The 24293-nt window shown below is 35.2% G+C and overlaps 1 protein-coding gene across 1 annotated transcript in view; it reads left to right on the forward strand.

Annotated features, from left to right (window-relative positions):
- The window catches only part of LRRIQ1 (leucine rich repeats and IQ motif containing 1), a 246312-nt gene that overhangs the window by 115381 nt on the left and 106638 nt on the right, over positions 1 to 24293 (forward strand). The window contains exons 19-22 of the mRNA XM_056116978.1: positions 15211 to 15300; positions 15952 to 16073; positions 16614 to 16709; positions 16951 to 17033. Of these exons, the coding sequence (XP_055972953.1) occupies positions 15211 to 15300; positions 15952 to 16073; positions 16614 to 16709; positions 16951 to 17033 (391 nt within the window). The remainder of the gene's footprint in view (positions 1 to 15210; positions 15301 to 15951; positions 16074 to 16613; positions 16710 to 16950; positions 17034 to 24293) is intronic.

Genomic DNA, 24293 nt, shown 5'->3' on the forward strand with positions numbered 1-24293 from the left:
GGACGCCTGCAGGGCTTCCAGGGAGAAATTCAAGTCCCAGGTTCAAGTACCGGTGGATAAACTGATCTGGGTGGCAGAAAAGATCACCACAGCTTGGGGGACGAAGAGCGAGATTAATTTCTCTTAACCATTTCTCTTGTATTTTCAATCATTTTTTTATATTTTTCATTTAGTTTTTGATTACCAGATATTTTATATGTAAAAAATGTAAAGACTGGAATATATTTGGTTTTTTAAAGATTATTTGACTTTATTTTGGTAGGTATATTTTTATAGGTATAAATTGTTTGAATTCTATTTTTAAGCTTTTGTAAGATTTGTCTTCTTCTTGTTTCTGTTAGGGTTGAGCTAATGTGATTCCTTAAATGAAAACTGAACAGTAACCATATCATTTTTTCTTTGTCTGTGCCTTACATACTATTTTTCAACTGTACAAATTGTCACTGTCACTGTCCTCCCGTTGTTCAGCTATTTGCTCGAGCGGGCCCAGTACTGTGTCCATTGGAGACTTTTGTTGTTACTGTGTTTGGCATATTGAATGGGTAGCTTGCCAGGCTCTGCCATGCAGGTGAGATACTCTCAGTAGCTTGCCGGGCTCTCCGAGAGGGGCGGAGAAATCGAACTGCGGTCTGCCATGTTGGCTGCGTGCAAGGCAAACGCCCTACCGCTGTGCTATCACTCCAGCCCAACTGTACAAAAAATGTAGCTATTATTGTTTCCCTTTCATTCTAGACATCGTCCTACGCATATATTTCTCAATATTGGGAAACAAATGTAAACAAAACTTAAATTTCTGTAATACTTTTCCTTGAGGATCTTGGTCCCTGAATCCTGTCTTGGGATCCCTCCCTTCAATCAGTGCCTCTTTAGGCCAGCAAGACTGCCACAAATGGGTCTCGTATTTTTCTTGGTTTCTCTTATTAATAAAAATTGGGATTTTTTTGAAGGAAAGTTGTAGGGATATATGACTCTTGTCAACCAGAGATTATACTCTTTAGAATTTTGATTCCCTAAATCTGTCTGCTCTGATTGGTCTTCAGGACCTTAAACATCTTTTACATTTTCAATTTTTTAAAAAATAGTATCTTAGTTCTAATTGAAGCTTCAATACCTTGACCAGACTAAACTACTTATAAAAGAATATTTCATTGACTTGTCTGCACAACATCTCCAGATTCCTAAATACTGACATCCCAGTAGGAAGACACCAAATCAGATGGGAAAGTAACATAGAAGTCAACTTAGCTTAATAAACAAAAGAATAAAACAGAACATTCAACTAACAAGAATCAGCTTAGTATACTTTCAGACAAGAATTTACTGATCTCATGGTGAGATATAACAATTTTCACAAATTTTCTCTTAACTGTAATATTTTTTAATAATTCCATTAGCCATTTTGTTGTAACGAATAATATAAAAATTTGTTTTGTATGTTCTGAGTGTGCAAGCATGGGATGGTTGGGAAAGTAGGTCAGTGGTGGAGGAATGGTCACTCTGGGGGTAGGACTGGTGTTGGAACACTAAATACAAGTAACAGTTATAAGCAATTTTGTGAGCCACAGTGTTTATTTATATTCCACATATGTAAAAATCATTCAATGTCTGTTGTTCTCCTTTTGACTGACTTTACTTAGTATTATACCCTCTAATTCTACCCGTTTAATGGGACATTGCACAGTTTCATCATTTTAATAACTGCATAATATTACATTGTGAATATATACCACAATTCCTTTACCCATTAATCTTTTGGGGTATTTAGGTTGTTTACAGACTTTAGCTATTATGAATTGCGCTGCAGCGAACATAGAGGCATAAACGTCTTTTCAAAATAGTGTATAAAGGAATATTTTTAAAAAAATGTCTCAGGACTGGAGAGATAATATAGCAGGTAGGGCACTTGCCTTACAAGTGGCTAACCCAGGTTCTATCCCTAGCAGTCCATATTGTCTTCAAACCCCACTAGGTGTAAGTCCTGAGCTCAGAGCCAGGAGCAAATCTTGAACACCAGGATTGGTCAAAAGAAAAAAATAAAAATTAAAAATGTGCCAGAATTTTTTAAACCACAATTAAAAATGAAAGAAAAAAATCTTAGGCCCAGAAAAAGTACAGAGTAGGCTGTTTGCACGTTCACGTGTTTCATCCTGCTTTGAGACTTGGCATTCCATATGTCCCTTGAGCGCCCCAGAAATGATCTCTGATCACAGAGCCAGCAGTAAACCCTGAGCAGCATGGGGCATATCTCCCAATATCACATAAATATAAAGTTGATTATCATGAAAATTATTGCAAAAATTAGGAATATTAAGGCATAGAGCATAGAATTTAACATTAGGGAAAATTTTCATAAAAATATGCGAATAGAGATGTGAAAGAAAGAGTATTGCCTTCAACTAAATGTGAGGCAAGTATAGAAGCCTTGAACCAGTAACTCCCTTAGTGTTTTAGAAGAAAAGTAAATATGCAATGGGTAAAATTCTAGAACAAAATAATAAAGATAAATACTATCAGGGTCCAGTCTGTATACACCTAAGAAATTATGTCAAGAATTTTTAACTTTAGAGGCTGAAGCGATAGCACAGTGGGTAGGGCGTTTGCCTTACACATAGATGACCTGGGTTCGATTCCCAGCATCCCATATGGTTCCCGGAGCACCGCCAGAAGTAATTCCTGAGCGCATTAGCCAGGAGTAATCCCTGTGCAAGGCCAGATGTGACCCAAAAATTTAAAAAAAATTTTTAATTTTAAAATGATAGAAAAATATAGTTGTTCAAATAATAGCCAATAGCCAATAAATAGCCAATAAATGATGAGTGTTCACAATATGTTAGATATCATGATTGGTGCCAGGTTATATTCATAGGCATATATAGCATACACCATAAACTAAGTTTATGAGGTGCCAGAAAATATTTGCATATTTGCAATAGTTAAATATAACATTGTCTTGATAACCTAGCTGATGATTTAGGAAACTTTGTATAAATATTTGCTAATTTTTTAAGTGCTATGAAATTGTTTTCTTAGTAAAATCTCTCTTTGAAATATTTTTGACAAATGGTTAGCTGAAATTACAGTGATAGTTAAGAATAAATTTATTTCAGTTTCATTAAACACAATTTACTTTAAATTTTAAGTGTAACAAACTATAACGAATCTGAGTTTATCCTGTTTGCAGTCTAAATTTGATTGCTGTACTTTCAGGGATGTTAGCAAAAGAAATGAGACATTTCTTGTCATGATAGGCAACAAGAACTTTCTCATGGTCATATCAGTTCCTCTAGCCTCCCAAATTCCAGGAGGAAATCTGAAACATGTCTCCCAAGGGAATTCCCCTAGGAATTCCAGCACTAGGGAATAATCCCATGTTTTACAAAAGGACCATAAATCCACCCCCCCCCATTCTATGTTCCAAATGATGTCTTTATCTTTATTACAGCAGACATAAAACAAATTTGTTGTCTTCTGTCCTGTGGAAAATAATAAAAACTGGATCTTCCATTGATGTTAGCTATATTATTTTCTTTAAAATGTGGTCTGGAACCTAATCTGTTCTAATTTGTGCATAAATATTAGAGACCTATGAGGAATGGTTGCGCAGCAATATTCTTTCTACAAGGCAATATTTTCCATAAGTATTCAATTTATTGAGCACTCTTGATAATGTGACAGATGCTAGGGAAATGTACATTATTCTCACAATATATTTAATTAAACTTATTAATTCAAGCCAAGCCATTTTCTTTCCAAGTTTCTATATCAACTTTCACACTACACTTGAGTTTTTTTAGCCAATTATAGCTGATTGCTGCATGGATTAGATATTACACAGAATACTTTTTGTTCCCCAACCAGGAAATAGAAGGCAATTATGCCACTGCAAACTGTGGCCAGTGAGTTGAAATAGTTGACTGTGTCCCAGATTCATAGAGGTATTTTCTTGATGGTTAGTTGGAATCAAGCCAGTTCATGGGTAGTATTTTCCCACCCCATATAATGATTGAGAATGGAAATGTGAAAAACTTGCAGTCATTTTACTCAGGAGACTCAGGATCTGGATCTATTTCCTGGTATTCGGATACACAATCATTAAAATCAACCAAAATAACTATCAGATTGTGATTACAGCCTCATGTAAGTGGAGAGCAGATGTTAGAATAAGATGAATGTTCGATGCTTGCATCATCTTGATAGCACCATGTGGGGGCATTTCTTGTGTATTATATGATTGTTTTGTTTGTTTGTTTGTTTTTTGGTTTGGGGCTATATCCAGTGGTGCTTGAGGGGGTGTTCCTATCTCTGTGCTCAGTGATCACTTCTAGTGGTGTCTAGGAGACCATATGTAACTGAGGATCAAATCAGAATCAGCTGAATGGAAGGCAAGCAACTTACTCCTGTACTCTCTCTGATCCCTTTTCATATGGGGTTTGTTTTTGTGTGTTTGCTGCCATGAACTAAACCCATGATCTTGTATGCTGGGTATGTGCTGGATCATTAATCTGTCTGAATGACCTTGCCTTTTTTCTCATGAAGGAGAACTTCAGAGACAGTCCTACAGGGGAAAATATCATTAGATTCCCTCTCTTCTAACTCCAAGTCATTCCCTTAATTCTCTATTCAGCCCAAAATGAGAGCATTTATTTAGTAGCAATAAAGACACTTAAATAATTCTCTGTTCATACCCAGACCTCTCACCTGAAAAATTCAAGGAAAGAGAAACAATAAAACTTACCAAGATTAGGCTTGTATATATTAAGCCCCCCTGAGTTAGACTGAGTTAGACTGAGTTAGACTACACCTGTTCTTAAATGTGTGGGTCGGGAAAAGAAATTCACATGCCTTAAAATATCAGGAAAAAATCCTGAATTATTGATATATATTTATTTCACTCCCTGTATTTCCATCCAAATGCAACTATTATCCAAGGAGTAGTTACTAGACTCTGATGTTTCTGAGTACAGGCATATTATTGATCAAGATGCCTTATCAAGGCATATGGACAGAAGAAAGTGAAAGTGTCAAATTATCTGCTTATTGTGGATAAAATACACTTAGCTAATTTTGAGGAATGGTCCAGAAAACAAAATTTATATAGGATAATTTCAAGATCAAAAGTTGTATGACAAAATCCAACTGATGATTGTAATAGGTTCCAACGATAGAAAATGATTAAAAATGTGATATAGCCAGTTATTCAGAGCAAATGCAGCAATGGGATAGGATCTCTTTCACCATAAAACAAAGGAGCAAGTTTTTGCAGGAGTCACAAAACTGTTGTGTGTTTAACTATCCGTCAGAAATAGTACCTTGTGTGTAAACTCAAGAAGGGGGCACGGCACACAGCAGCGGTGGCTCTATCTCTCCCACCACCCAAGTTCAGTAGTCTCACCCTTCTTCCCCCACCCTGGGGAGGTCGAAGGCAATGGGCAGGCAAAGGAAGGAACAAGGGCCAGAATGGTTGGTCTTAGTTGCAGTTTATTCCAATCCTCTCTCCATCCATATCAGTCTCTCTTCTCTGCCTCTGCCCCCTTTGCCCATTCTACAGTCTCATTATATCTCTCTCCATGAAGAATTGGGGGAACAATTACACATAGGTGTGGTCACAATCAATAGGGATAGAAATCTTAGCCTCAGGGAAAACCTCTCCTAGGACAGATCCTTTCTCAGCAGGACGGCCCACCCTAGAGCGGAATCCCATGGGTGTGTCTCTCCTCTCCTTGTCAGACAAGCATATAAGCATATATAATATAAACCATTTTGTATGGATACAGTAAGAAATATCTTAAACTTATAGAATTGCTCTCCTAGGGCCATCTCAATCTCAGACTACAGTGCTCAGTCCAGATAGTCTTTCCCACCCCTAGCAGGATCCTAGTCTCGTCGTTACCTTTGGATCATGACAGCATTTGACTATGATCAAACTCTTAACTTATAGTTAAGAATCATGGCACTTTGGCCTGGCCCATTTCGTTGCCAGGGTAGCTCACCGCTTGCCCTGTGTCCATTCAGTCTCTCGTCGGGACTCTGCTTTTGGGATGCTAGGAACTAAGGGCAACTGAGGCTTAAGTTGAGAAAGTAGATGCCTGGGAGTGAATAATATTCAAAGCCAATTAAATCTTAAATTACAAGGCATAATGTTAACGGTCTTCCTGTATCTATACAAAAAGGGCATTGCTTTAAAGTAAACTGTTCATAAGGCATAAGGAGAGGAGAAAGGCAATATTTCACTCATACATATAAAATCATAGATTTCTGAGGAATCTGACCTTACAAATTAACAGAGTCTGATTAGGGGGAAAGCTGATTAACTGGGTGGGGAGGAGAGCATAGGGAAGACTGTTTACAGATAAACACAATGGAATGGAAGTGCCTCAGGAGCACTGTGATGGGTGTATCCAGCTAAACCTAAGCTCCTTGTGGAAGAAGGACAAAGCAATGTCACCCTACATCTTATTTATTAGTGACCTCATCAGGAATGGAAATGGACCCTCACCATTGACATCCATAGTAGTAATCAAACAGTTATGTATTTAGCTATTATTTGTTTCCCTTTGAGGTCACAAAAAAGAATTTCATCTTGTTTTCCTCATACTACACCCAATAATGAGGTAATTGGCTATTATCTAGAGGTTGGTTATGGTTACTTTACCTGAGCTATCATAATACCTGTCTGTGGAACTGAAGTTAAAGTTTTTACATGACAGAAGTCCTTATAAACCAGATGCTTTCATTCAGGCCCTACATGGACATAAAGTTTCTCTGAGAAGTCTACCTTCCACCTTCCAGGTAAAGTAAAATTGCTGCTAGAGTAGGTTAGCTTTAACTTTGACATGTGAAGATGAATGAGACCTTCACAATAAATCAACAAATCTTAGTTGTTCCATCCCAAGCCCTTTATCAGGCCACCCTTGTCTTTTAGTTTATTTTCTTTTCAGTTATAAAAAGGGATACTTGTGGGACCACACCTGGATGTGCTTAGAGGTTACTTCTGAATTTTGCTCAAAGGTCACTCTTGGAGATGCTTGAGAGGTCAAATGGGGTGTCAGGCTCAAGCTGGAATCAGTCACTTACAAGGCTATCACATTAATCCCTTTATTATCTCTCTGGCCCCAGTCATTTAATTATGAGTTCAGGATAAAATAAATTAATAACTTATTTTCATGAGACTATGTCTATTGTATGTTTCAGAAAGGCCAGAAACCCAAAGTCCCAAGGATGCCTATAGGAGGAGTAGAGCAGAAGCACAAAATGTCAAAACCGTCAGAAATAATATTGTATCTGGTACTGAAAAAGTACAATTGAATTTGGGCCTTATTCATAGTGAAAACTGAGGGACAATTGTTTGTTGCCTATTACAGAGATAGGGCATTGTACGCTCTCACACCTAGAAATTACTTGAAGAACAGGCACAAAGTGTAGTCCCAGGAATTCTGTTCAGAATTATTAGCCAACTCCCTAGATGCAGAGGTGACAACTCTTCCTAGAAGGAGGAAACTTGAGATTCGGAAAGATAGTCAGAGTCTAAGATGCTTGACTTGCATTCTGCCAACCCAGGTTTGATTCATGGCATCACATATGGCTGAGCACCACCGGAGTGATCCCTGAGCACAGAGCCAAAAGTAAACCAAAAGTTCCACTTGATGTGAGCCAATGCCCCTGAAATGAATAAATAAGAGGATAGTTGAAACTAAGGCCATTAAAAGATAAGATCTAGTTTAAAGTTTTTACATGTATATAAAAGAAAAACCCAAATGTAAAATTGAATCATATTCTAGTGAATGGTAGAAAATATTTGCATCAGATAATGACTAACATTTAAGATTCATAAGCATTCACAAAACTTAATAGTAAAAAAAATACTAATAAAAATGGGAATGGGAGAAGAGAGAAATATTTCCTCCATGAAGACAAAGATACAATCAGTAATCATCTGGAAATGTCCTCCTCATTACTTATCAGGGAAATAAAATAAAAATGACAGTAAGATCTTGTATCACACTGGTGAGACTGGAGTATCAAAGAGACTAGAAACAACTAGTGTTCAGAATGTGATAAAAAAAAATTCTCATTCAGTGTTTTGGAAATGTCATGTGGTTGAAACACCATGAAAAATGGTATGGAGATTTCTAATAAATAAATAAGAAGAGAATTTTTATATTATCCAGCAATTCAACTGCTTGGCATTTGCCACCTTCCCTACTCCCCCCAAAATAATTCAAAGAAATATATGCATACATAATTGTGACACTGAATTCAATGGCTAGTATATGAAATAACTCAAATGTACAACATATAAATGGATGGAAAAATGTGATATCTGTAAACAATGGAACACCACTCAACCAGAAATTATGAAATCTTGTACTTAGATGAAGTCTGGTTAGAATCGGGGATATCATGTTTGGGGTGGGGGTTAGGGGTTGGGGTGCGGTGGGCCACACCCAGTAGTACTCAGACATTATGCCTGTCTGTTGTGGAATCCACCTGAAGGTACTCAGGTGACTAAATGCGGTGTCAGGAATCAAACTAAAGCTGACCACATGCAGAGCAAATGTCTTAGCCCCAGTACTATTTCTTCATCCACTTGGCATAACCATGTTAAGCAAGATAAGTCAGAGGAGAAATACTGGATGACCTCACTAGTCTGTACTATGTAGAGCAACAAGGTAATACAAAGTATTAAATGAACAATCTCTGACCTAGATTACAAAATTGAGTTTACCAAAGGCTGTGATGAGAAGGGCATCAGGAACGAAGAGGTAGACTAGAAGTTATTTATATAAGAATATTGTTGATATTTCTTGGGTACTTTGGTGGTTGTGAGGAGCATTAACTGTGTACATCAGAACCATAAATACAAATACTATTGTATTTTAATAAATACTAACTTTATTATCTTAAAAAATAAGACCTACTTCACATGCATGTTGACTTGACAACCAACAGGATATCATCTATACTATGAAAACTGTGGGTAGGAACTAGGTAAAGGAAATCTTGACCTCTTGATGCTAAGTCTTGTCTCATTGGTTATATCATGTTTTTCGCTCTCCAAGGAATTGACCACACCTGAAACTCTAAATTCTGAAATTTACCCCACTAGGACATTTTTTTTTATTAGTGAAACACCATGAGGTACAGTTGTAGACTTACAAATTTTTGTGCTTGGATTTCAATTATACAATGATCAAGTACCCATCCCTCCACCAGTGCCCATTTTCCGCCACCACGGATCCCAGTATCCCCCCCCCCCCATCCACCCCATCCCACCCTGCCTCTGTTGCAGGGCATTCCCTTTTGTTCTCTATTTCTTTTTGGGTGCTGTGGTTTGGAAAAGAGGCATTGAGTGGCAATCATATTCGGTCTATAGTCTACTTTCAGCATGCTTCTCCCATCCTGGGAGGATCCTCCCAACGCCCTTTATTTGGTGGTCCCTTCTCTATCTGAGCTGCCTTTTCCCCTAGCATGTGTGGCTGGCCACCAAGCCGTGGAGTAAACCTCCTGGTACTTATCTCACCTATTCTTGGGTGTTAGTCTCCTATTTTGTTTCTTTATGTTAGGACAATTTTTTGACACTTATGGTTGAAAAGTAAAACACTTCATATTAAATTATTCTATATTCATATATAAAAGCAATAACAACAGAGCACTGATGTGACCTATAGGTCCCTCCCTTAGTTAATTTTAGCTCCTACCTCCACTGTGAACTAGGTCCAAAGTTATCAATTAAATCACTGTTCACTGTTGAGTCATGTATCAGTCTGGGTAGTGTTTCGACTTTTAACACAGGAGGAAGATTCTATCTTCATAGGTATTAAACATAGAGGCATCCTTAAGTATACAGTTGTCTTAAACAAAACTAGTTCCAGGAAATTCTGAAATATTCAAAACTTGCATAATTTTATACACCTGCTATATATAACTATTATGTTATAAACACCTATTTTATTTTCAATTTTAAACACCTATTATATACAATTGAATGAACTTCTGAAACAGTGACAAATAATAGGACATTTTATTTTTTAGTTGACTGTAAATAATCATTTTTAAAAATAATTAGTTTTTGCAGTTCTAGTTAGCCTATACCTCAATCTTCTTTGGAAAGAATTATCAGTTTGTCATAAAACATCTATATTAGCATAATAATAATCATGTTAAGTGATATGGCACAGTGATCTACGTGGGCTATTTTATTTTATACTTTTTGAATTGTGAACTGTATTTTATCTGACTGTTGACTTAACTTTAACATATTTTCTCTTTTACTTACATTTCTTTGTAAATCATTATAATAATGTAAACCTAGAACAGCTCCCTAAACCAGAGTAGATAAAAAGGTAAAATATTATAAATGCAGAAAACCACACCATAAAATTGGGATTTTTTTGCTTCAGACCAAAGCCAAATTCAATCAGTTTATATCAATAATTTGTGGAAGGAGTTAAAATGTTTAAGCTGGTCAGCTTTTGAGTTCTGGTGGAAAAACATTCATATCAAAATATCCCTATCTCAGTTAACTTCATAGATGATTACATTTTAAGTATGTTATGGGGAAATAAAACCACACTTGGCAATGGAAAAATAAGAGAATTATATATATTGATAGTTTAGTGAAAAAGAATCATTTAGGGAATATAATACTCATCTTCAATAATAGGAATAGTTTTGTATTTCCATTAAAAGCTTAAAAAGTGATTTTTGGACTTCATAATTAGTGAAAATTCCAAACAAATATTCATATGAGATTCCATTAAAGTAACCTGAAATAGTACAAATAATTATTTTAAGCAAAGGATCAATTTATGTAGAAGAGAGAGGCTTGGTATAGGGTAAATTGTAGTGAAGAGAACATGAAAAATTCAAGCGTGACTCAATTTCTGGGATGTAGTCCAAGAAGATACTTCAGCATATTATATTAAATATTTTTGTGTCTACAACTTCTAATAGATGTGACTATTAGACACTAACAATTCATAAATCATTAAAGTTTGTGGCCTCATATTCAGAAAACATTTTTTCAGTTTTATGTACTATTAGATAAAAATTTACAAGTAATGTTTTTCCAACTCAGTAACGTCTCCATGAATCAGACTTCCTTCAGCATATATATGATATTACTAAAAAAAAAATTGTGTTCTGTGGAAGCAGGCTTATTCTGTTGCAAAGAAGATGTAAGTAAGTAAGTAAGTAAAGGCCCTCCGGTTGATCATCGATTTGCTTGAGCGGGCCCAGTAACGTCTCCATTGGAGACTTTGTTGTTACTGTGTCTGGCATATCGAATACGTCACGGGGAGCTTGCCAGGCTCTGCAAAGAAGAAACAGTTTGATTTACAGACATAATGAAACTATGGTAGATTGGCATCATTTATGAAAAGGGAAATTATTGCTATATAAAAGAGTGAGAGTTTTCTAACACCCATCCTTTACTGAGTCTCTGTGAGATATATAGTTACAAAGTTGTTTGTGATTGGTTTTTAGTCATACAATGTTCCAACACCTGCCCTTTCACCAGTGTAAATTTCCCACCACCAATGTCCCCATTTCTTTCCCCTGCCCCCAGCCAGCCTCTGTGGCAGGCACTTTTCTTCTCTCTGACTCTGTTTCTGTCTCTGTCTGTATCTGTCTGTCTGTCTTTCTGTCTGTTTCTCTTTCTCTTTGAGATTTTCCTATTTATATCGCTTGTTCTATTTTCTTTGTTTTCCAAATAATTCTTAAAAGCTATATATATTTTAATCAGAGAATGAAGTATACCTGGAAGGTGTAGTCTGTTCAGAATTTTTGCATAGCAGATGTTTATTTATTTATTTATTTATTTATTTGCGGAGTAGGGTGTTCCAAGTGGTATAATGTAGCTGTGGAGTCCAGTTGGCCATTGTCTACCAACTGCTCTGTAGGTTCAGAGCAAGCGCCAATAACTAGGATGGTGTCCGAGCACTGCTGTGTTAGAGATAGTTGGATCACACTAGCAGTGCTGCAGATGCCCAGGGCCGCACCCAGCAGTATTTGATGGCCTGCAGGGCTGTATTCAGCTATGCTCTGGGGATGAGGAAGTGCTGGAATTGAACCCAGGCATAATCCTTTGAATATGTCCTGCCATTGATTTTCTCTGACTGTTTTTGTTTCATTTTGTTGTCAGCTCTCTGTGTTGCAGCGATAAGCTTGAGTCATTATAGAAAAGTTTTCTCAGTTCTCTAAGTCTTTGGCTGGCTGTGGTGCATTTGCTAACTTTCTAGTTTATTACCCACATATTCTGGTCTTTATTTCTGACTCAAAATAGCAAAAAGAAAGAAGAAAGAAAGAAAGAAAGAAAGAAAGAAAGAAAAAAAGAAAGAAAGAAAGAAAGAAAGAAAGAAAGAAAGAAAGAAAGAAAGAAAGAAAGAGGGAGAGGGAGATAGGGAGGGAGGGAGGGAGGGAGGGAGGGAGGGAAAGAAAGAAAGAAAGAAAGAAAGAAAGAAAGAAAGAAAGAAAGAAAGAAAGAAAGAAAGAAAGAAAGAAAGAAAATAGATTGGATGGGACTGCGGGGTGTTACTAAACCTTTTAAGTTCTATGGAAATAACTTCTCTTGAAAGTCAGGAGCTGTCAACAGAAGAACCAGGGAGGCCACCTATCTCTGTGTAATTATAGGATCAGAAAAGGTTCCCCATATTACTACACACTCTGTTCAAGGTACTCAGGAAGAACAGGAAGAATGAGAAAGAGAGAGAGAGAGAGAGAGAGAGAGAGAGAGAGGAGAGAGTGAGGGAGAGAGGAAGAGAAGGAGAGAAAGGGAGAGAGAGAGAGGGAGGGAGAGAGGGATGGAGGAGAAATGGAAGGAGGGAGAGAGAGAGAAGTGCAGACTGGGTGGGGTGAGTGTTGGGAGTGATGGGATGGAAATTGGGGACACTGGTGCTGGGAAATGTACACTGGTGGAGGGGTGGATATTGGAGCATTGTATGACTGAAACTCAATCATGTAAGCTTTGTAACTGAATCTCCAGTGATGCAATTAAAAAAATTAGAAAGATTAATTTTCCTTATCCCTCAGAAGTTACAAGCCTTCAGATTCTCTAGAGTTATATAGTTACACCAGACAGATTATACTAGTGCAATTACTACTATTTAGGTTGCACTGTTTTTTGCTACTCTTCTGTCCTCCCAGAATCCTCTGGAATGAAAATTTTTCTAACAGTGTCTTCTTCACATAGAATCATTATATTTTGGGGGGGGGGGGTGTTAATTTTTTCTTTGTTTTCTTTTTTTAATTTTTTTTATTAGTGAAACACCATGAGGTACAGTTGTAGACTTACAAATTTTTGTGCTTGGCTTTCCCTTGTACAATGATCGAGTACCCATCCCTCCACCAGTGCCCATTTTCCACCACCACTGATCCCAGTACTCCTCCCACCCTCCTCATCCCCCCATCCCACCCTACCTCTGTGGCATGGTACTCCCTTTTGTTCTCTCTCTCCTTTTGGGTGCTGTGGCCTGCAGAAGAGGGATCAGGTGGCAACATGTTTGAGCTAGAGTCTAGTCTTAGCATGCTGCTCCCATCCTGGGGGAATCCTCCCAATACCCCCCATTTGGTGCTCCCTTATACATCTGGGCTACCTTTACCCCTAGAGTGTGAAGCTGGCCTCCAAGCCATTGAGTAAACCTCCTGGTATTTATCTCAGCTATTCTTGGGTGTTAGTCTCCTATTTTGTTACTTTATGTTCCCCAGATGAATGCAATCTTTCTATATCTGTCCCTCTCTTTCAGACTCATTTCGCTTAGCATGATACTTTCCATGTAGTACCACTTGCATGTAAATTTCATGACTTCATCCTTTCTGACAGCTACATAGTATTCCATTGTGTAGATGTACCAAAGTTACAGAATCTTTATATTTAGTTTTCACTGAAAGAGTTTTATTATGACTAACAAGCTACGAAAATTTTGGGACAGATTTGAATTTTTCTTTATTCTTGTACTAAGGAAATGATTAAAAATATGAATCCTGTGTGCATAAAATAGTACTTTATAAACCTAATAAATATGTATAAATCTTATAAATGACATAGACTGAGATGAGCTTGAGACTCCGAAGAAATTGATCAAGGTACCTGTGTAAACACTGACTGAAGCTGTTATGTATATATAACAGCTGATATATAGTCAAGTATCATGAATTTGATTATTTCATGATATTGTTTGCTACAAGTAAAGTTCTCTTATTGCATTGCTAGGCAATAGTCAGGATATATTAATCTCACTTTCACAGTGGCCTTTCAAGAAGTTGTTTAGATAATTTTATCCATAATTATAAACTGGCATGAACAATATAATTCTATTCTAGAAATAAAGTGGATTTGGAAACTGCACAAATGGAAGAGAGATATTTTAAGATGAAGAGCAAGGAAATACAAAATAGCACTGCTCAATTTTTGTACTTCTTACTTAATGTTTTTGTACTTCTTACTTAATGTTTGTTCTTACTTAATGGTTATATTAGAAAATATCAGTAACCATGTCTTTAATTGGTACTTTGTGCATCCTATTACAAAATATGTGAAATTTTAAAAACAAGATGTAGACGTCACTTTATTTTAGAACAAACACTGTCCTCTCGTTGTTCATCAATTTGCTCGAATGGGCCCAGCAACGTCTCCATTCTGAGACTTGTTGTTACTATGTTTGGCATATTGGATACATCATGGGTAGCTTGCCAGGCTTTGCCGTGTAGGCAAGATACTCTCGGTAGCTTGCCAGGCTCTCCGAGAGGGGTGGAGGAATTGAACCCGGCTCAGCCGGGCCAGCTGCACGCAAGGCAAACACCCTACTGCTGTGATATTGTTCCAAATACATTTTTAATATTGAAGTTTGTTAGAAATTATTATTAATTTATTAAAAAATTACATTATTTCCTTCACTTGCATTGGAGTTGGTTCAGATTCAGAGTTACTAAACAATTGCACTGAGATTTGCACTACTTGATTTTAGAGCACTTGAGTACTCAAGTTCTCACTTTATTCTACTTGGGAATTAAAAGTCTTAGACCATATATGTTTACATGTTTGCACTGAAAAAATGCTTAATATTTTCTCAGTAGCAAATAGAAAGTTTTCCTGTAAATAAGCATTCTGATATATACTATCTTAACTTCTGTAGCCTTAAGAAAATTTAAAAGTATCTTTGTAAAAGCTGTGTAAACTGAAGTATGTACATTTTAATGTTATTATTTGTGCAGGCTGCCTTAGAGAAAGAATGGCTAGCTTCAGATTCCTCCCGCTTCCCTTCACAAACACTGCTTCTCCCAAACCAGCTGCACTGGCCAAAGGTAACATGTCATGGAAACCTCTTAGTGCTCAATCTTTGCTCATTTTCTTAAGGTTATGCTATGCTGGAGTGATTAATAATACAATTTATTGACTTGAAAAACACAATTACTTTTAGAAGCATCTGACTTCCTCCTCATCCCCAGATGTGATTTTTCATGTAGCTTTCTTTCATTTGCTCCTAATTTTTTCTTTATTTTGGATTTCTTTCAACACTTTATTTCACAGTAGCAAAAAAAAAATGATACGCTTCAGCTGCATATTTGGCAGTAGACTAAAATCACTAGTTGACAGCACTTTAAAATTACAAAAATATGCATTAAGAGGGCAACAGCTGAAGATTCTCAGTCAAAGGTCAATGGACTACAATATCTGTTATTTATTTGATGATCTTTGAAGTTTTTATTTTCTAAAATTTTCAAAGATCTCTGTAATTAATCATTTTGTATATGCAAACTACACCAAAAGCCATATTTCTCACTTTTAAAAAAGGAAAAGACATTAGTATGTTTTTATAAATTTTATTATAATTTTCAACTTATATAAATTTCCCTTATGAGGCTACCTGGTAATATGTTCTTAAAATAATACCTTATGAATGCTATAATTTCTCAGCTTACTTTATATTTATATGTATGTCTTTTCTGATAAAGTTCTCTGGAACATTCAAGTGTGATGACACTTCCCTTAGTTTACCAAGTCATCCTGCTCAAGCTTGGCTCAGCAATGAGAAGGAAAATTCATTTTCATCGGAACACACACATTTAATTAGCAGGTAAAGCTATTTTAACTGAAATTAAATTAACTGTCTCAGAGGATCAACTCATGAATGACAAAAACATTACACATTTAACAAATGTAATAGAATTATAAAAATAGATGAAAATTTATTTTTTCGTAAGATGAAGGGACGTTAAATGTTAAGAGTATAATACCTATATGGAATTTTCAGTTTCTGAAAAATACTAGTCTGGTACATTAAACAACTGCAAAGTTTGTATGAGTGAAATTGCATAATTAATTGTTGTAAACGAACAGACTTTTAAATGCTGCTATATAGGTAGAGATAAGAATTAGAATAAAAATTCCCAGTGCTACATTTCTCCCGACAAAGGGATTGAAATATGCTTCAAGTAATTGAAATGTAAACATTTAAAATTAATGGCAGACTTTTATTACTGTTCAAGATAAAGTTTTTCTGTAACTTAAATTGACTCTATTTCCAAGTTTCAGACAACATAAATAGCCTGCAGTTTTCAAAAGTGCTGAAATACTAGTGTTGACTAAATTAAGGGTTGTCTTTTTCTACTAGCAGATTAGAAGATAGAACTTTATCCTGGACACCTGAATCAAAGACCAGTAGAAAGAGTTTGCTAAAATCTGAAAAAGAAGAAAAAATTTCAGAAGAATGGTAGGTAGTTTATTTTACACTAAATGTTAGGAAATTGAAATTAAATGTTAGACATATTTTTCAAAATTTCAGACACTTTTGTTAGTTTTTTAGAAACTATATAATAACTGTTAAGTGCAGGTTCTTTAATGGAATCCAAATTCTTTGTAATATGACTCAGATTTGTATATTTACATATATATGCTATTGTAAATATCTTCTCAATATTTGTTTTTTCTTTATTAATTTAATCTTTTAATAGGGGATTTAAGGATATTTCAACTGCTCAGCAAATGCTGAAAAGAGCACGAAAAATGAAAGCAACAAAATTAAGGAAAAACTTAGGTGGGTAACAAAGTTCTTTCAATTATAATCGTATGTAAGATTAAAGATAACTTTTAAAATATTTTATCAAATATGATTTAATAAGAATAAATTAATTCCACATATATGAATACATATATCTCTTAAATCTGTCTTATATTATCCTAGATAAAATTAATAATTCCGAAGTAACACATAAGAATCTTAGAGAAAATTATAATGTTATTGCATTGAATGATTGTTAGAGTTTGCAAAGTTATCTTCACATTTCTCTCTGTAGCTTATCTATGTGGCCATTGATTGTTGGAATGTATACTGAGTATTATACTGCATTTGTTCCTAAGTCATTTTATTTTGGACAATATTGATTCTAAACACAACCTTTTCTAAATATATATCTGACTTTATATGTTTTTTAACTTATTAATCATCTGATGGGCTATTTGTTTTAATTCATCGTTTCTCTGACTCTTCACTATGAAAACCTATTTGACACTTTAAAAGAGAAGCATAATGTGTATCCTTTATAATTATGCAGAGCTTGGAAAATATTTAAAGGCATTTTTTTCTTCTATGCTCCTTGACAAAATTTCCAAATTATTTTATTTGGACACTCTTGGACATTGTAATGTAATTGCTTAATGTGTAGAGAAGCTTATAGGAGTGAAGACAGAAATGCAGGTTCTTATGACTTTACGATTGAAATAATTTGCATATTTCATTTTCTTCGCACCTATTCATAACTTTTTATTCACACATTAAATCACAGACTTACTCTAAGTAAAATAATTTTAAAAAATTCTTAGTTTCTCTTGTTTTGTCAATTATCTTTTATCTACGTAATGAAACACATTAATAAAATTACCATATCTTGAAACAATTATGGAAACTATACCTATCCTTTTACTTTTTGCAAAAGTATGCAAAGAAGCATCTAGATACATTTCAATAAATATTTTGTTGAATATCCATTGTTTACAATACTACATGAATGTTGGGAGTAAAGCTTTACAGTTTTCTACATATGAGTTTAATTTTATCTTTTCATAAATTTTATATTCATTACTGTAATAAGTAGTTTACTAGTAAAATTCTAAGAAATATGTACATATGTGCTATTTATATTTAATAAGGATATAAACATATTTTATCTTTTGTAAACAGAAACAAAAATAACCATAATACTGTTGGTTTCTGAAGAAGAGATAATAATTGCTGGCATAGCTCATATTAACCATTGACAGCTATAAACAATTCATTTTATCTTTGCAAATGTAACTTTTTTGGTATTATATTAGTAATGTCTAGATTTTATCTTTTTGTTAAAACAACAAAGTTACTTATTTACTAAAAGTTTTTCAGATTTAAAATATTGAAAATTTAGATGTTTTAAAGGTAAAAATATGGCATTTGTCAACTTGCTTTAAGCCTCCTGTAAAACTGTTTAATAAATACATTTTAAGTTCATCAATATTCTGTGAACTGAAATCGATGTGGTATTTGCCCAAGAAAATAGCAACTGCAAGTCTTTAATAGGATATTTTAGTTGGGAAAGTGGAATCCAGTCAGTAAGTCAGAGTAGTTTGATTAACTTTTTAATTGTTTTAATGTTCTTTCCTACTCATCTTAAACATTGTCCATGAACATACCCAATAAGTTGTTCTGAGAATAACTTCTGAAACTTCTGGTGTAAGTTTATTTTTTGAAACAATTTTTATTGAGAGAACATTAGTTTTAATCTTCAGGCATAAATTGTATGTAAAAAATGGGACAGTTTAAATAGTATTATTTGAGAACAGATTGAATTTCAACAATTACTGATATAACTATTACATATTCCCAGTATTCTCATGTTTCTAATAATTAAGGTAGAGAAAAGTATATCATGCTAGAATTTTCATATCAATCTGTCTCTGGAGATACTGATGTCTTATTGTCATTTCTTACAACTCAGAGTTTTTAATGTCTAGTACATGTTTGATATATGAGCAATATAAATAAGATATAAAACTTTCAAATAGGAAATATATATTCATATATAAAATTGTTACTTTAATGACAAAATTAGATAATTATTATAAAGATGAAAATGTCTTTTTATCTGTCACAAGGGGGCATGCTAGGATAACAAATGAAAATAGAAGGCAGAAAAGTTAACTAGTCACAAGCTTAACGTTTTGACAGTGGTAATCAATCCTAACCTGTTAGGTAAAAATCCAAGATGGTAGTTATAATTTTTATGGGAACCATTAATTAAATGATTGTAAACCAACTGTCTTCTTGTTACTATGTGAACTTTCAGATTTCTATTAAAATGTTTTGCTTTTTCAAGTTACTAGTGATCAAATAAGAGCAATTTTTCTTTAAACATTGAATGCTGAAATGTAAGTCTTAATGACATTTAAATTACTCGCACGGTTTTTCTCTACTCTCCCACAGCAAGATTCAAGGTAGGATTAAAAGTTGAAAACATGAAAATCATCAGAAAACTCTCAAATTATGCGTTTTCTTTTATATTGAGAATATAGCACTTATTTATGTGTCAGTGAGTGAATCAGTTAAGACTGTGCTTAAAGTTTATTTTTATAAATGAAGAATTTCTACTTTTATATTGTTAAAATTAATGATATATACTTATTTAAAATTCCTAAGATAATAGCTATGATTCTTAACTGTAACTAAGTTAATCACAGGAACCATACTTAAATATTTAATTTCTTGAGTCAGAAAGAAAGAAATAGACGTAGAAAGATTGCATTCATCTGGGGAGCATAAAGTAACAAAACAGGAGACTAACACCCAAGAATAGCCGAGATAAGTACCAGGAGGTTTGCTATATGGCTTAGAGGCCAGCTGCACATGCTGGGGGAAAAGGCAGCTCAGACAGAGAAGGGAGCTCCAAATAAAGGGTGTTGGGAGGATTCTCCCAGGATGGGAGAAGCAAGCTGAAAGTAAACTATAGACCAAACATGATTACCACTCATTGCCTCTTTTGAAAACCACAACACCCAAAAAGAGAAAGAGAGAACAAAAGGGAATGCTCTGCCACAGAGGCAGGGTGGGATGGGGCGGGGGGGGGGGGGGGCTGGGAGGGATACTGGGATCAGTGGTGGTGGAAAATGGGCACTGGTGGAGGGATGGGTATTTGATCATTGTATAATTGAAACCCAAGCACAAAAATTTATAAGTCTACAACTGTACCTCATGGTGTTTCACTAATAAAACTTAAAAATATATATTTAATTTCTGTGAAGTTCTAACATTTTACTAGTAGTTTTCAAATATATATGCAACTATAAGTATTTTCTATGAACTTGCCAATCATAAATTTTCAACCACCAGAGGGCAACATTGTCCATAAACCTTTGAGAAACTTAGCGAGTAGGGATGAAAGCAAGAGGAAGTGTCCGCAAAGAGAAAATTTTAATGAAATGAAACCAATTACATTTTACAATCTAAGAAACTAATAATCCTCAAGAAGCTAAGGCATATATGCACAGAGTATATAATCTTTAATTCAAATATCTGCCAAAAAAACCTTAAAAGCAATTTGCTAATAGCAAGCACTTTATATTTCCTATTTGTTTAATTTATATATATGTATATTTATTTATTAGGGGCTGGAGCGATAGCACAGCGGGTAGGGCATTTGCCTTGCACACAGCCAACATGGCCGACCCGAGTTCGATTCCTCCGCCCCTCTCGGAGAGCCCGGCAAGCTACCGAGAGTATTCGATATGCCAGACACAATAACAACAAAGTCTCCAATGGAGACATTACTGGGCCCGCTCGAGCAAATCGATGATCAACGGGAGGGCCTTTACTTTTTACTTTACTTATATTTATTTATAAGCCAAAGAATCTGAGTCTAAATTATTAGCTTTAAGATGATAGTAGAAATGGTTCAGTTAGAAACAGAGGAAGAATGCCACTAAGACTGCTGCTTAGTGCTGAAAACAGGGAAAAGAGCAAACCTCTCAGTACCTGTATTGCACACCATAATGCCCCAAAAGGAATTGGAAGAGTGGGAGGAATGGGAGGGAGAGAAAGAAGGGGAGAAAAGGAGGAGAGAGACAGAGAGAGACAGAGACAGAGAGAGGCAGACAGACAGAGAGAGAAAGAGAAAGAGAGAGAGAGAAGGAGAACATAAAGAAAAAAGTGACTACCATAGAGACAGACTTGGGGGAGGGTGGCTGGAGGGAAACTGGGGACATTGGCAGAGGGAAATGTACACTGGTAAAGGGATGGATGTTGGAACACTATGACTGAACCGACTAGCTTTGTAAGTCTGCATCTCATGGTGACTCAGTAAATTGCAAAAGAAGTATGCAGTGTAGTCTGCTATCAGAGAAGATTCAGCACCGATGACTTCTGAGATAAATGAAGTTACCTGCTTGAAACAAATCTCTGGAGGGGAAGAAGATGTAGTGAAAGGCACAATAATGGAATGGAATCTAAAATGTTAAGAGATTACCAATAACGAATTCTGATAGTTATTTCTTTATAAGCTATTGCTATTTTGCTCATGATGTAGTATGATGGTTATTATGACCATTGTGGTCTTTCATCAATTTTGAGTTAACATATTTAAAATAGTGTTTAAGTTTATATTTTTGATGTACAAAGTTTGTGCATGTCAACCATTATTATTATTATTACTTTTTTATTTTTGGGTCACACCTGGCGATGCACAGGGATTCTCCCAGCTCTGCACTCAGGAATTACTCCTGCTGGTGCTCAGGGGACCATATGGGATGCTGAGATTCGAACCCTGGTCAGTTGCATGCAAGGCAAATGCCCTACCTGCTTTGCTATCACTCCAGCCCCGCATTATTGATGTGTCAAAGATATTCACAACTTTTCTGTGTCCTTTATACACTGTGTTTTCCCTACTTCTTGGTAACTTCTTTTCTGTAGTGACAGCCGTAGGGGTTCATTATCACTGGGTACTGCCCATATCTTTGCTTTCTTTATTGCCAATGAGGGAGGCTATCATTTGTCCTTCCTCTGACTAATTTCGCTTAACATGACATTCCTAGCCCCATGCACATTGTAGCAGAAAGCAAAGATTTCACCATTTCTTCTAGCTGAAAGTACACCATTACATATACATATGCATCAAAACATTATCCATTCACTTGTAGTGAGACATTTGGTTTGTTTCCAAACCTTGGCTATTGTAAATAGTGCTGCAATAAACATAGGTGTGCATATATATTTTCCAGTCGGTGTTTCTGTTTTCTTGGGATAGATGCCAAAGAGTAAAATTGCTGGTTATATGAATTATTTGAGACAATCCCATGCTTTTTATTAGAGAGAAGAAACCAGATTATATTTAGTTCCACCAAGACTGAATGTGGGTTCTCTTTTACCACATGCTGGCAACAATATCTTTTCTTTTCTTTCTGATATAGACCATTGTCACTGGGGTTTTGATTTGGATTTTCCTGGTAATAAATTAATAATGAATTTTTTCATATACTTATTGATTATCCATGTATCATCTTTGAGGAAATGCTTATTCATCTCCTTTCCCTATTTTTTGATGTTGTTGTGTTTTCATTTGTTGGTTTTTGTAATTGAGTTCTTTGTAATTTTTACATTCCTTATCAGAAGTGTGTATGTTTTTCCCCATCATCTAAAGTGTGCTTTTATTTTGACCCTAGTATATTTCATTGTGAAAGAACTTTTCTGTTTGAGGTAGTGCCATTGATTTCTTCCTTTTTTTCCCGCAGCATAGTCAAATCATTAGAGACATCTCTGTGGTCATATCCATATAATTCTGTTTATTTTTATTTCAATTTACTTTATAGTTTCTATTTATGTGTATTTCAATTAACTTTATAGATTCTAATATCAATATCTTTAATCCATTTTAAATTAACAGATTCACTTGCTGAAATTTTCTTTAGTTTGTTTTTATTGTTTCCTGTGCTGCATTGGAATTCAGCATATACCCAGTATAGTTTTGCAGTGCAGTAAAAATAAATCACTCTCAAGGTGAGGATTGAAAGACCACTGAAAACATGCAGATTCAATAACATAAAGGTAGTGAAGATAATTACAAAACTGAGATGAGTTGGACAGGGAGTGGACATGAGTGATTGGTTCTGAGGTGGAGTTCTCCTTGGAGAGGATGAGGTCTGAATATAGGAATTTTGGTAAAAATCAGCTGGTAAGAAGTATAAGAGCTAAGATCACAAGGATGAAGACATATGTAGTTTTCCTACACTTATCATATTTATGCATATCAAGTTTTAAATTTCATAGTAAAAAGAAAGATCAGAATGAAAAGTACTATACTAATTGAGTTAAGATGATAGCGCTACAACTAAGGATGAGAATAAACTTGCAGCCAGTTGTAAACATTTCAGATTGTGAAATATGTTAAGTATGTAATACAATTTGCTAATTTTATTTATATGAATAAATGAGCTTAAAATTATGGTGGTGGGGACGGGAGACAGAAGAGGTGGCAGGGCATTTGCCAAGCACAGCTGACCTGGGTTTGACCCCTAATACCACATATGGTCCTCTAGCCTCACTAGGAGTGACAACTATGTGCAGGTACATGTATAAGTCATGAACAGCACTAGATGTGCCCCCTACACCCACCCTCCAAGCCCCCTCCCCCCCAAAAAAAACTAAGAAAAAGAAGAATAGACCATGTTGGTAATACCTCTAACAATAATTAAGTTGCATAAAAAGTTTGTAAAATATTAACTTTTTAAAGTATGAATTAAATGTAGCTAGTCTGAGGACTGGAGAGAGAGTGTAGGCATAAAATTGCTTTGCATCTGGCAGACCTTGGTTTGATCCCCAGTATCCAAAATGATCCCACAAATACTTTCGAGAAAGGTCCTTCTGCACAGAGCCAGGAGAAGACTGGAGTATTGTTGGTGGTGTGCCCAAAACCTTTACTCCCAATTAAAATAAAATTATAAAATTATAAATGAAAAAAACTAAGTAGTTGCTAGGTTATAACAAATAGATTGTTTTGCTAAATATAGCTAAAGATTGTTATGAGAGAGGGCTCAAAAGAGATACAACTGTGGCAAAATGAAGTTTAGTGATTTTTTTACCTCTAATTTTCAAAATTAACTTATAAGTATTTTGATCAAGTATTATTATGCTGTGCCTTTAACAAAACAATTGTATTTGAATCATAAGATCTTTGAAGGCCAAGGTTCTCCTTATTTCTCACAGAATCCCAGAACTAAACAGCATTTCTGGCATATTCAATCAGTAACTTATTCAATATTCAATCTACTTTAATCAAAT

This window comes from Sorex fumeus, unplaced genomic scaffold, assembly GCF_029834395.1.
Source record: "Sorex fumeus unplaced genomic scaffold, SorFum_2.1 ptg000003l, whole genome shotgun sequence".
NCBI classification, from domain to species: Eukaryota; Metazoa; Chordata; class Mammalia; order Eulipotyphla; family Soricidae; genus Sorex; species Sorex fumeus.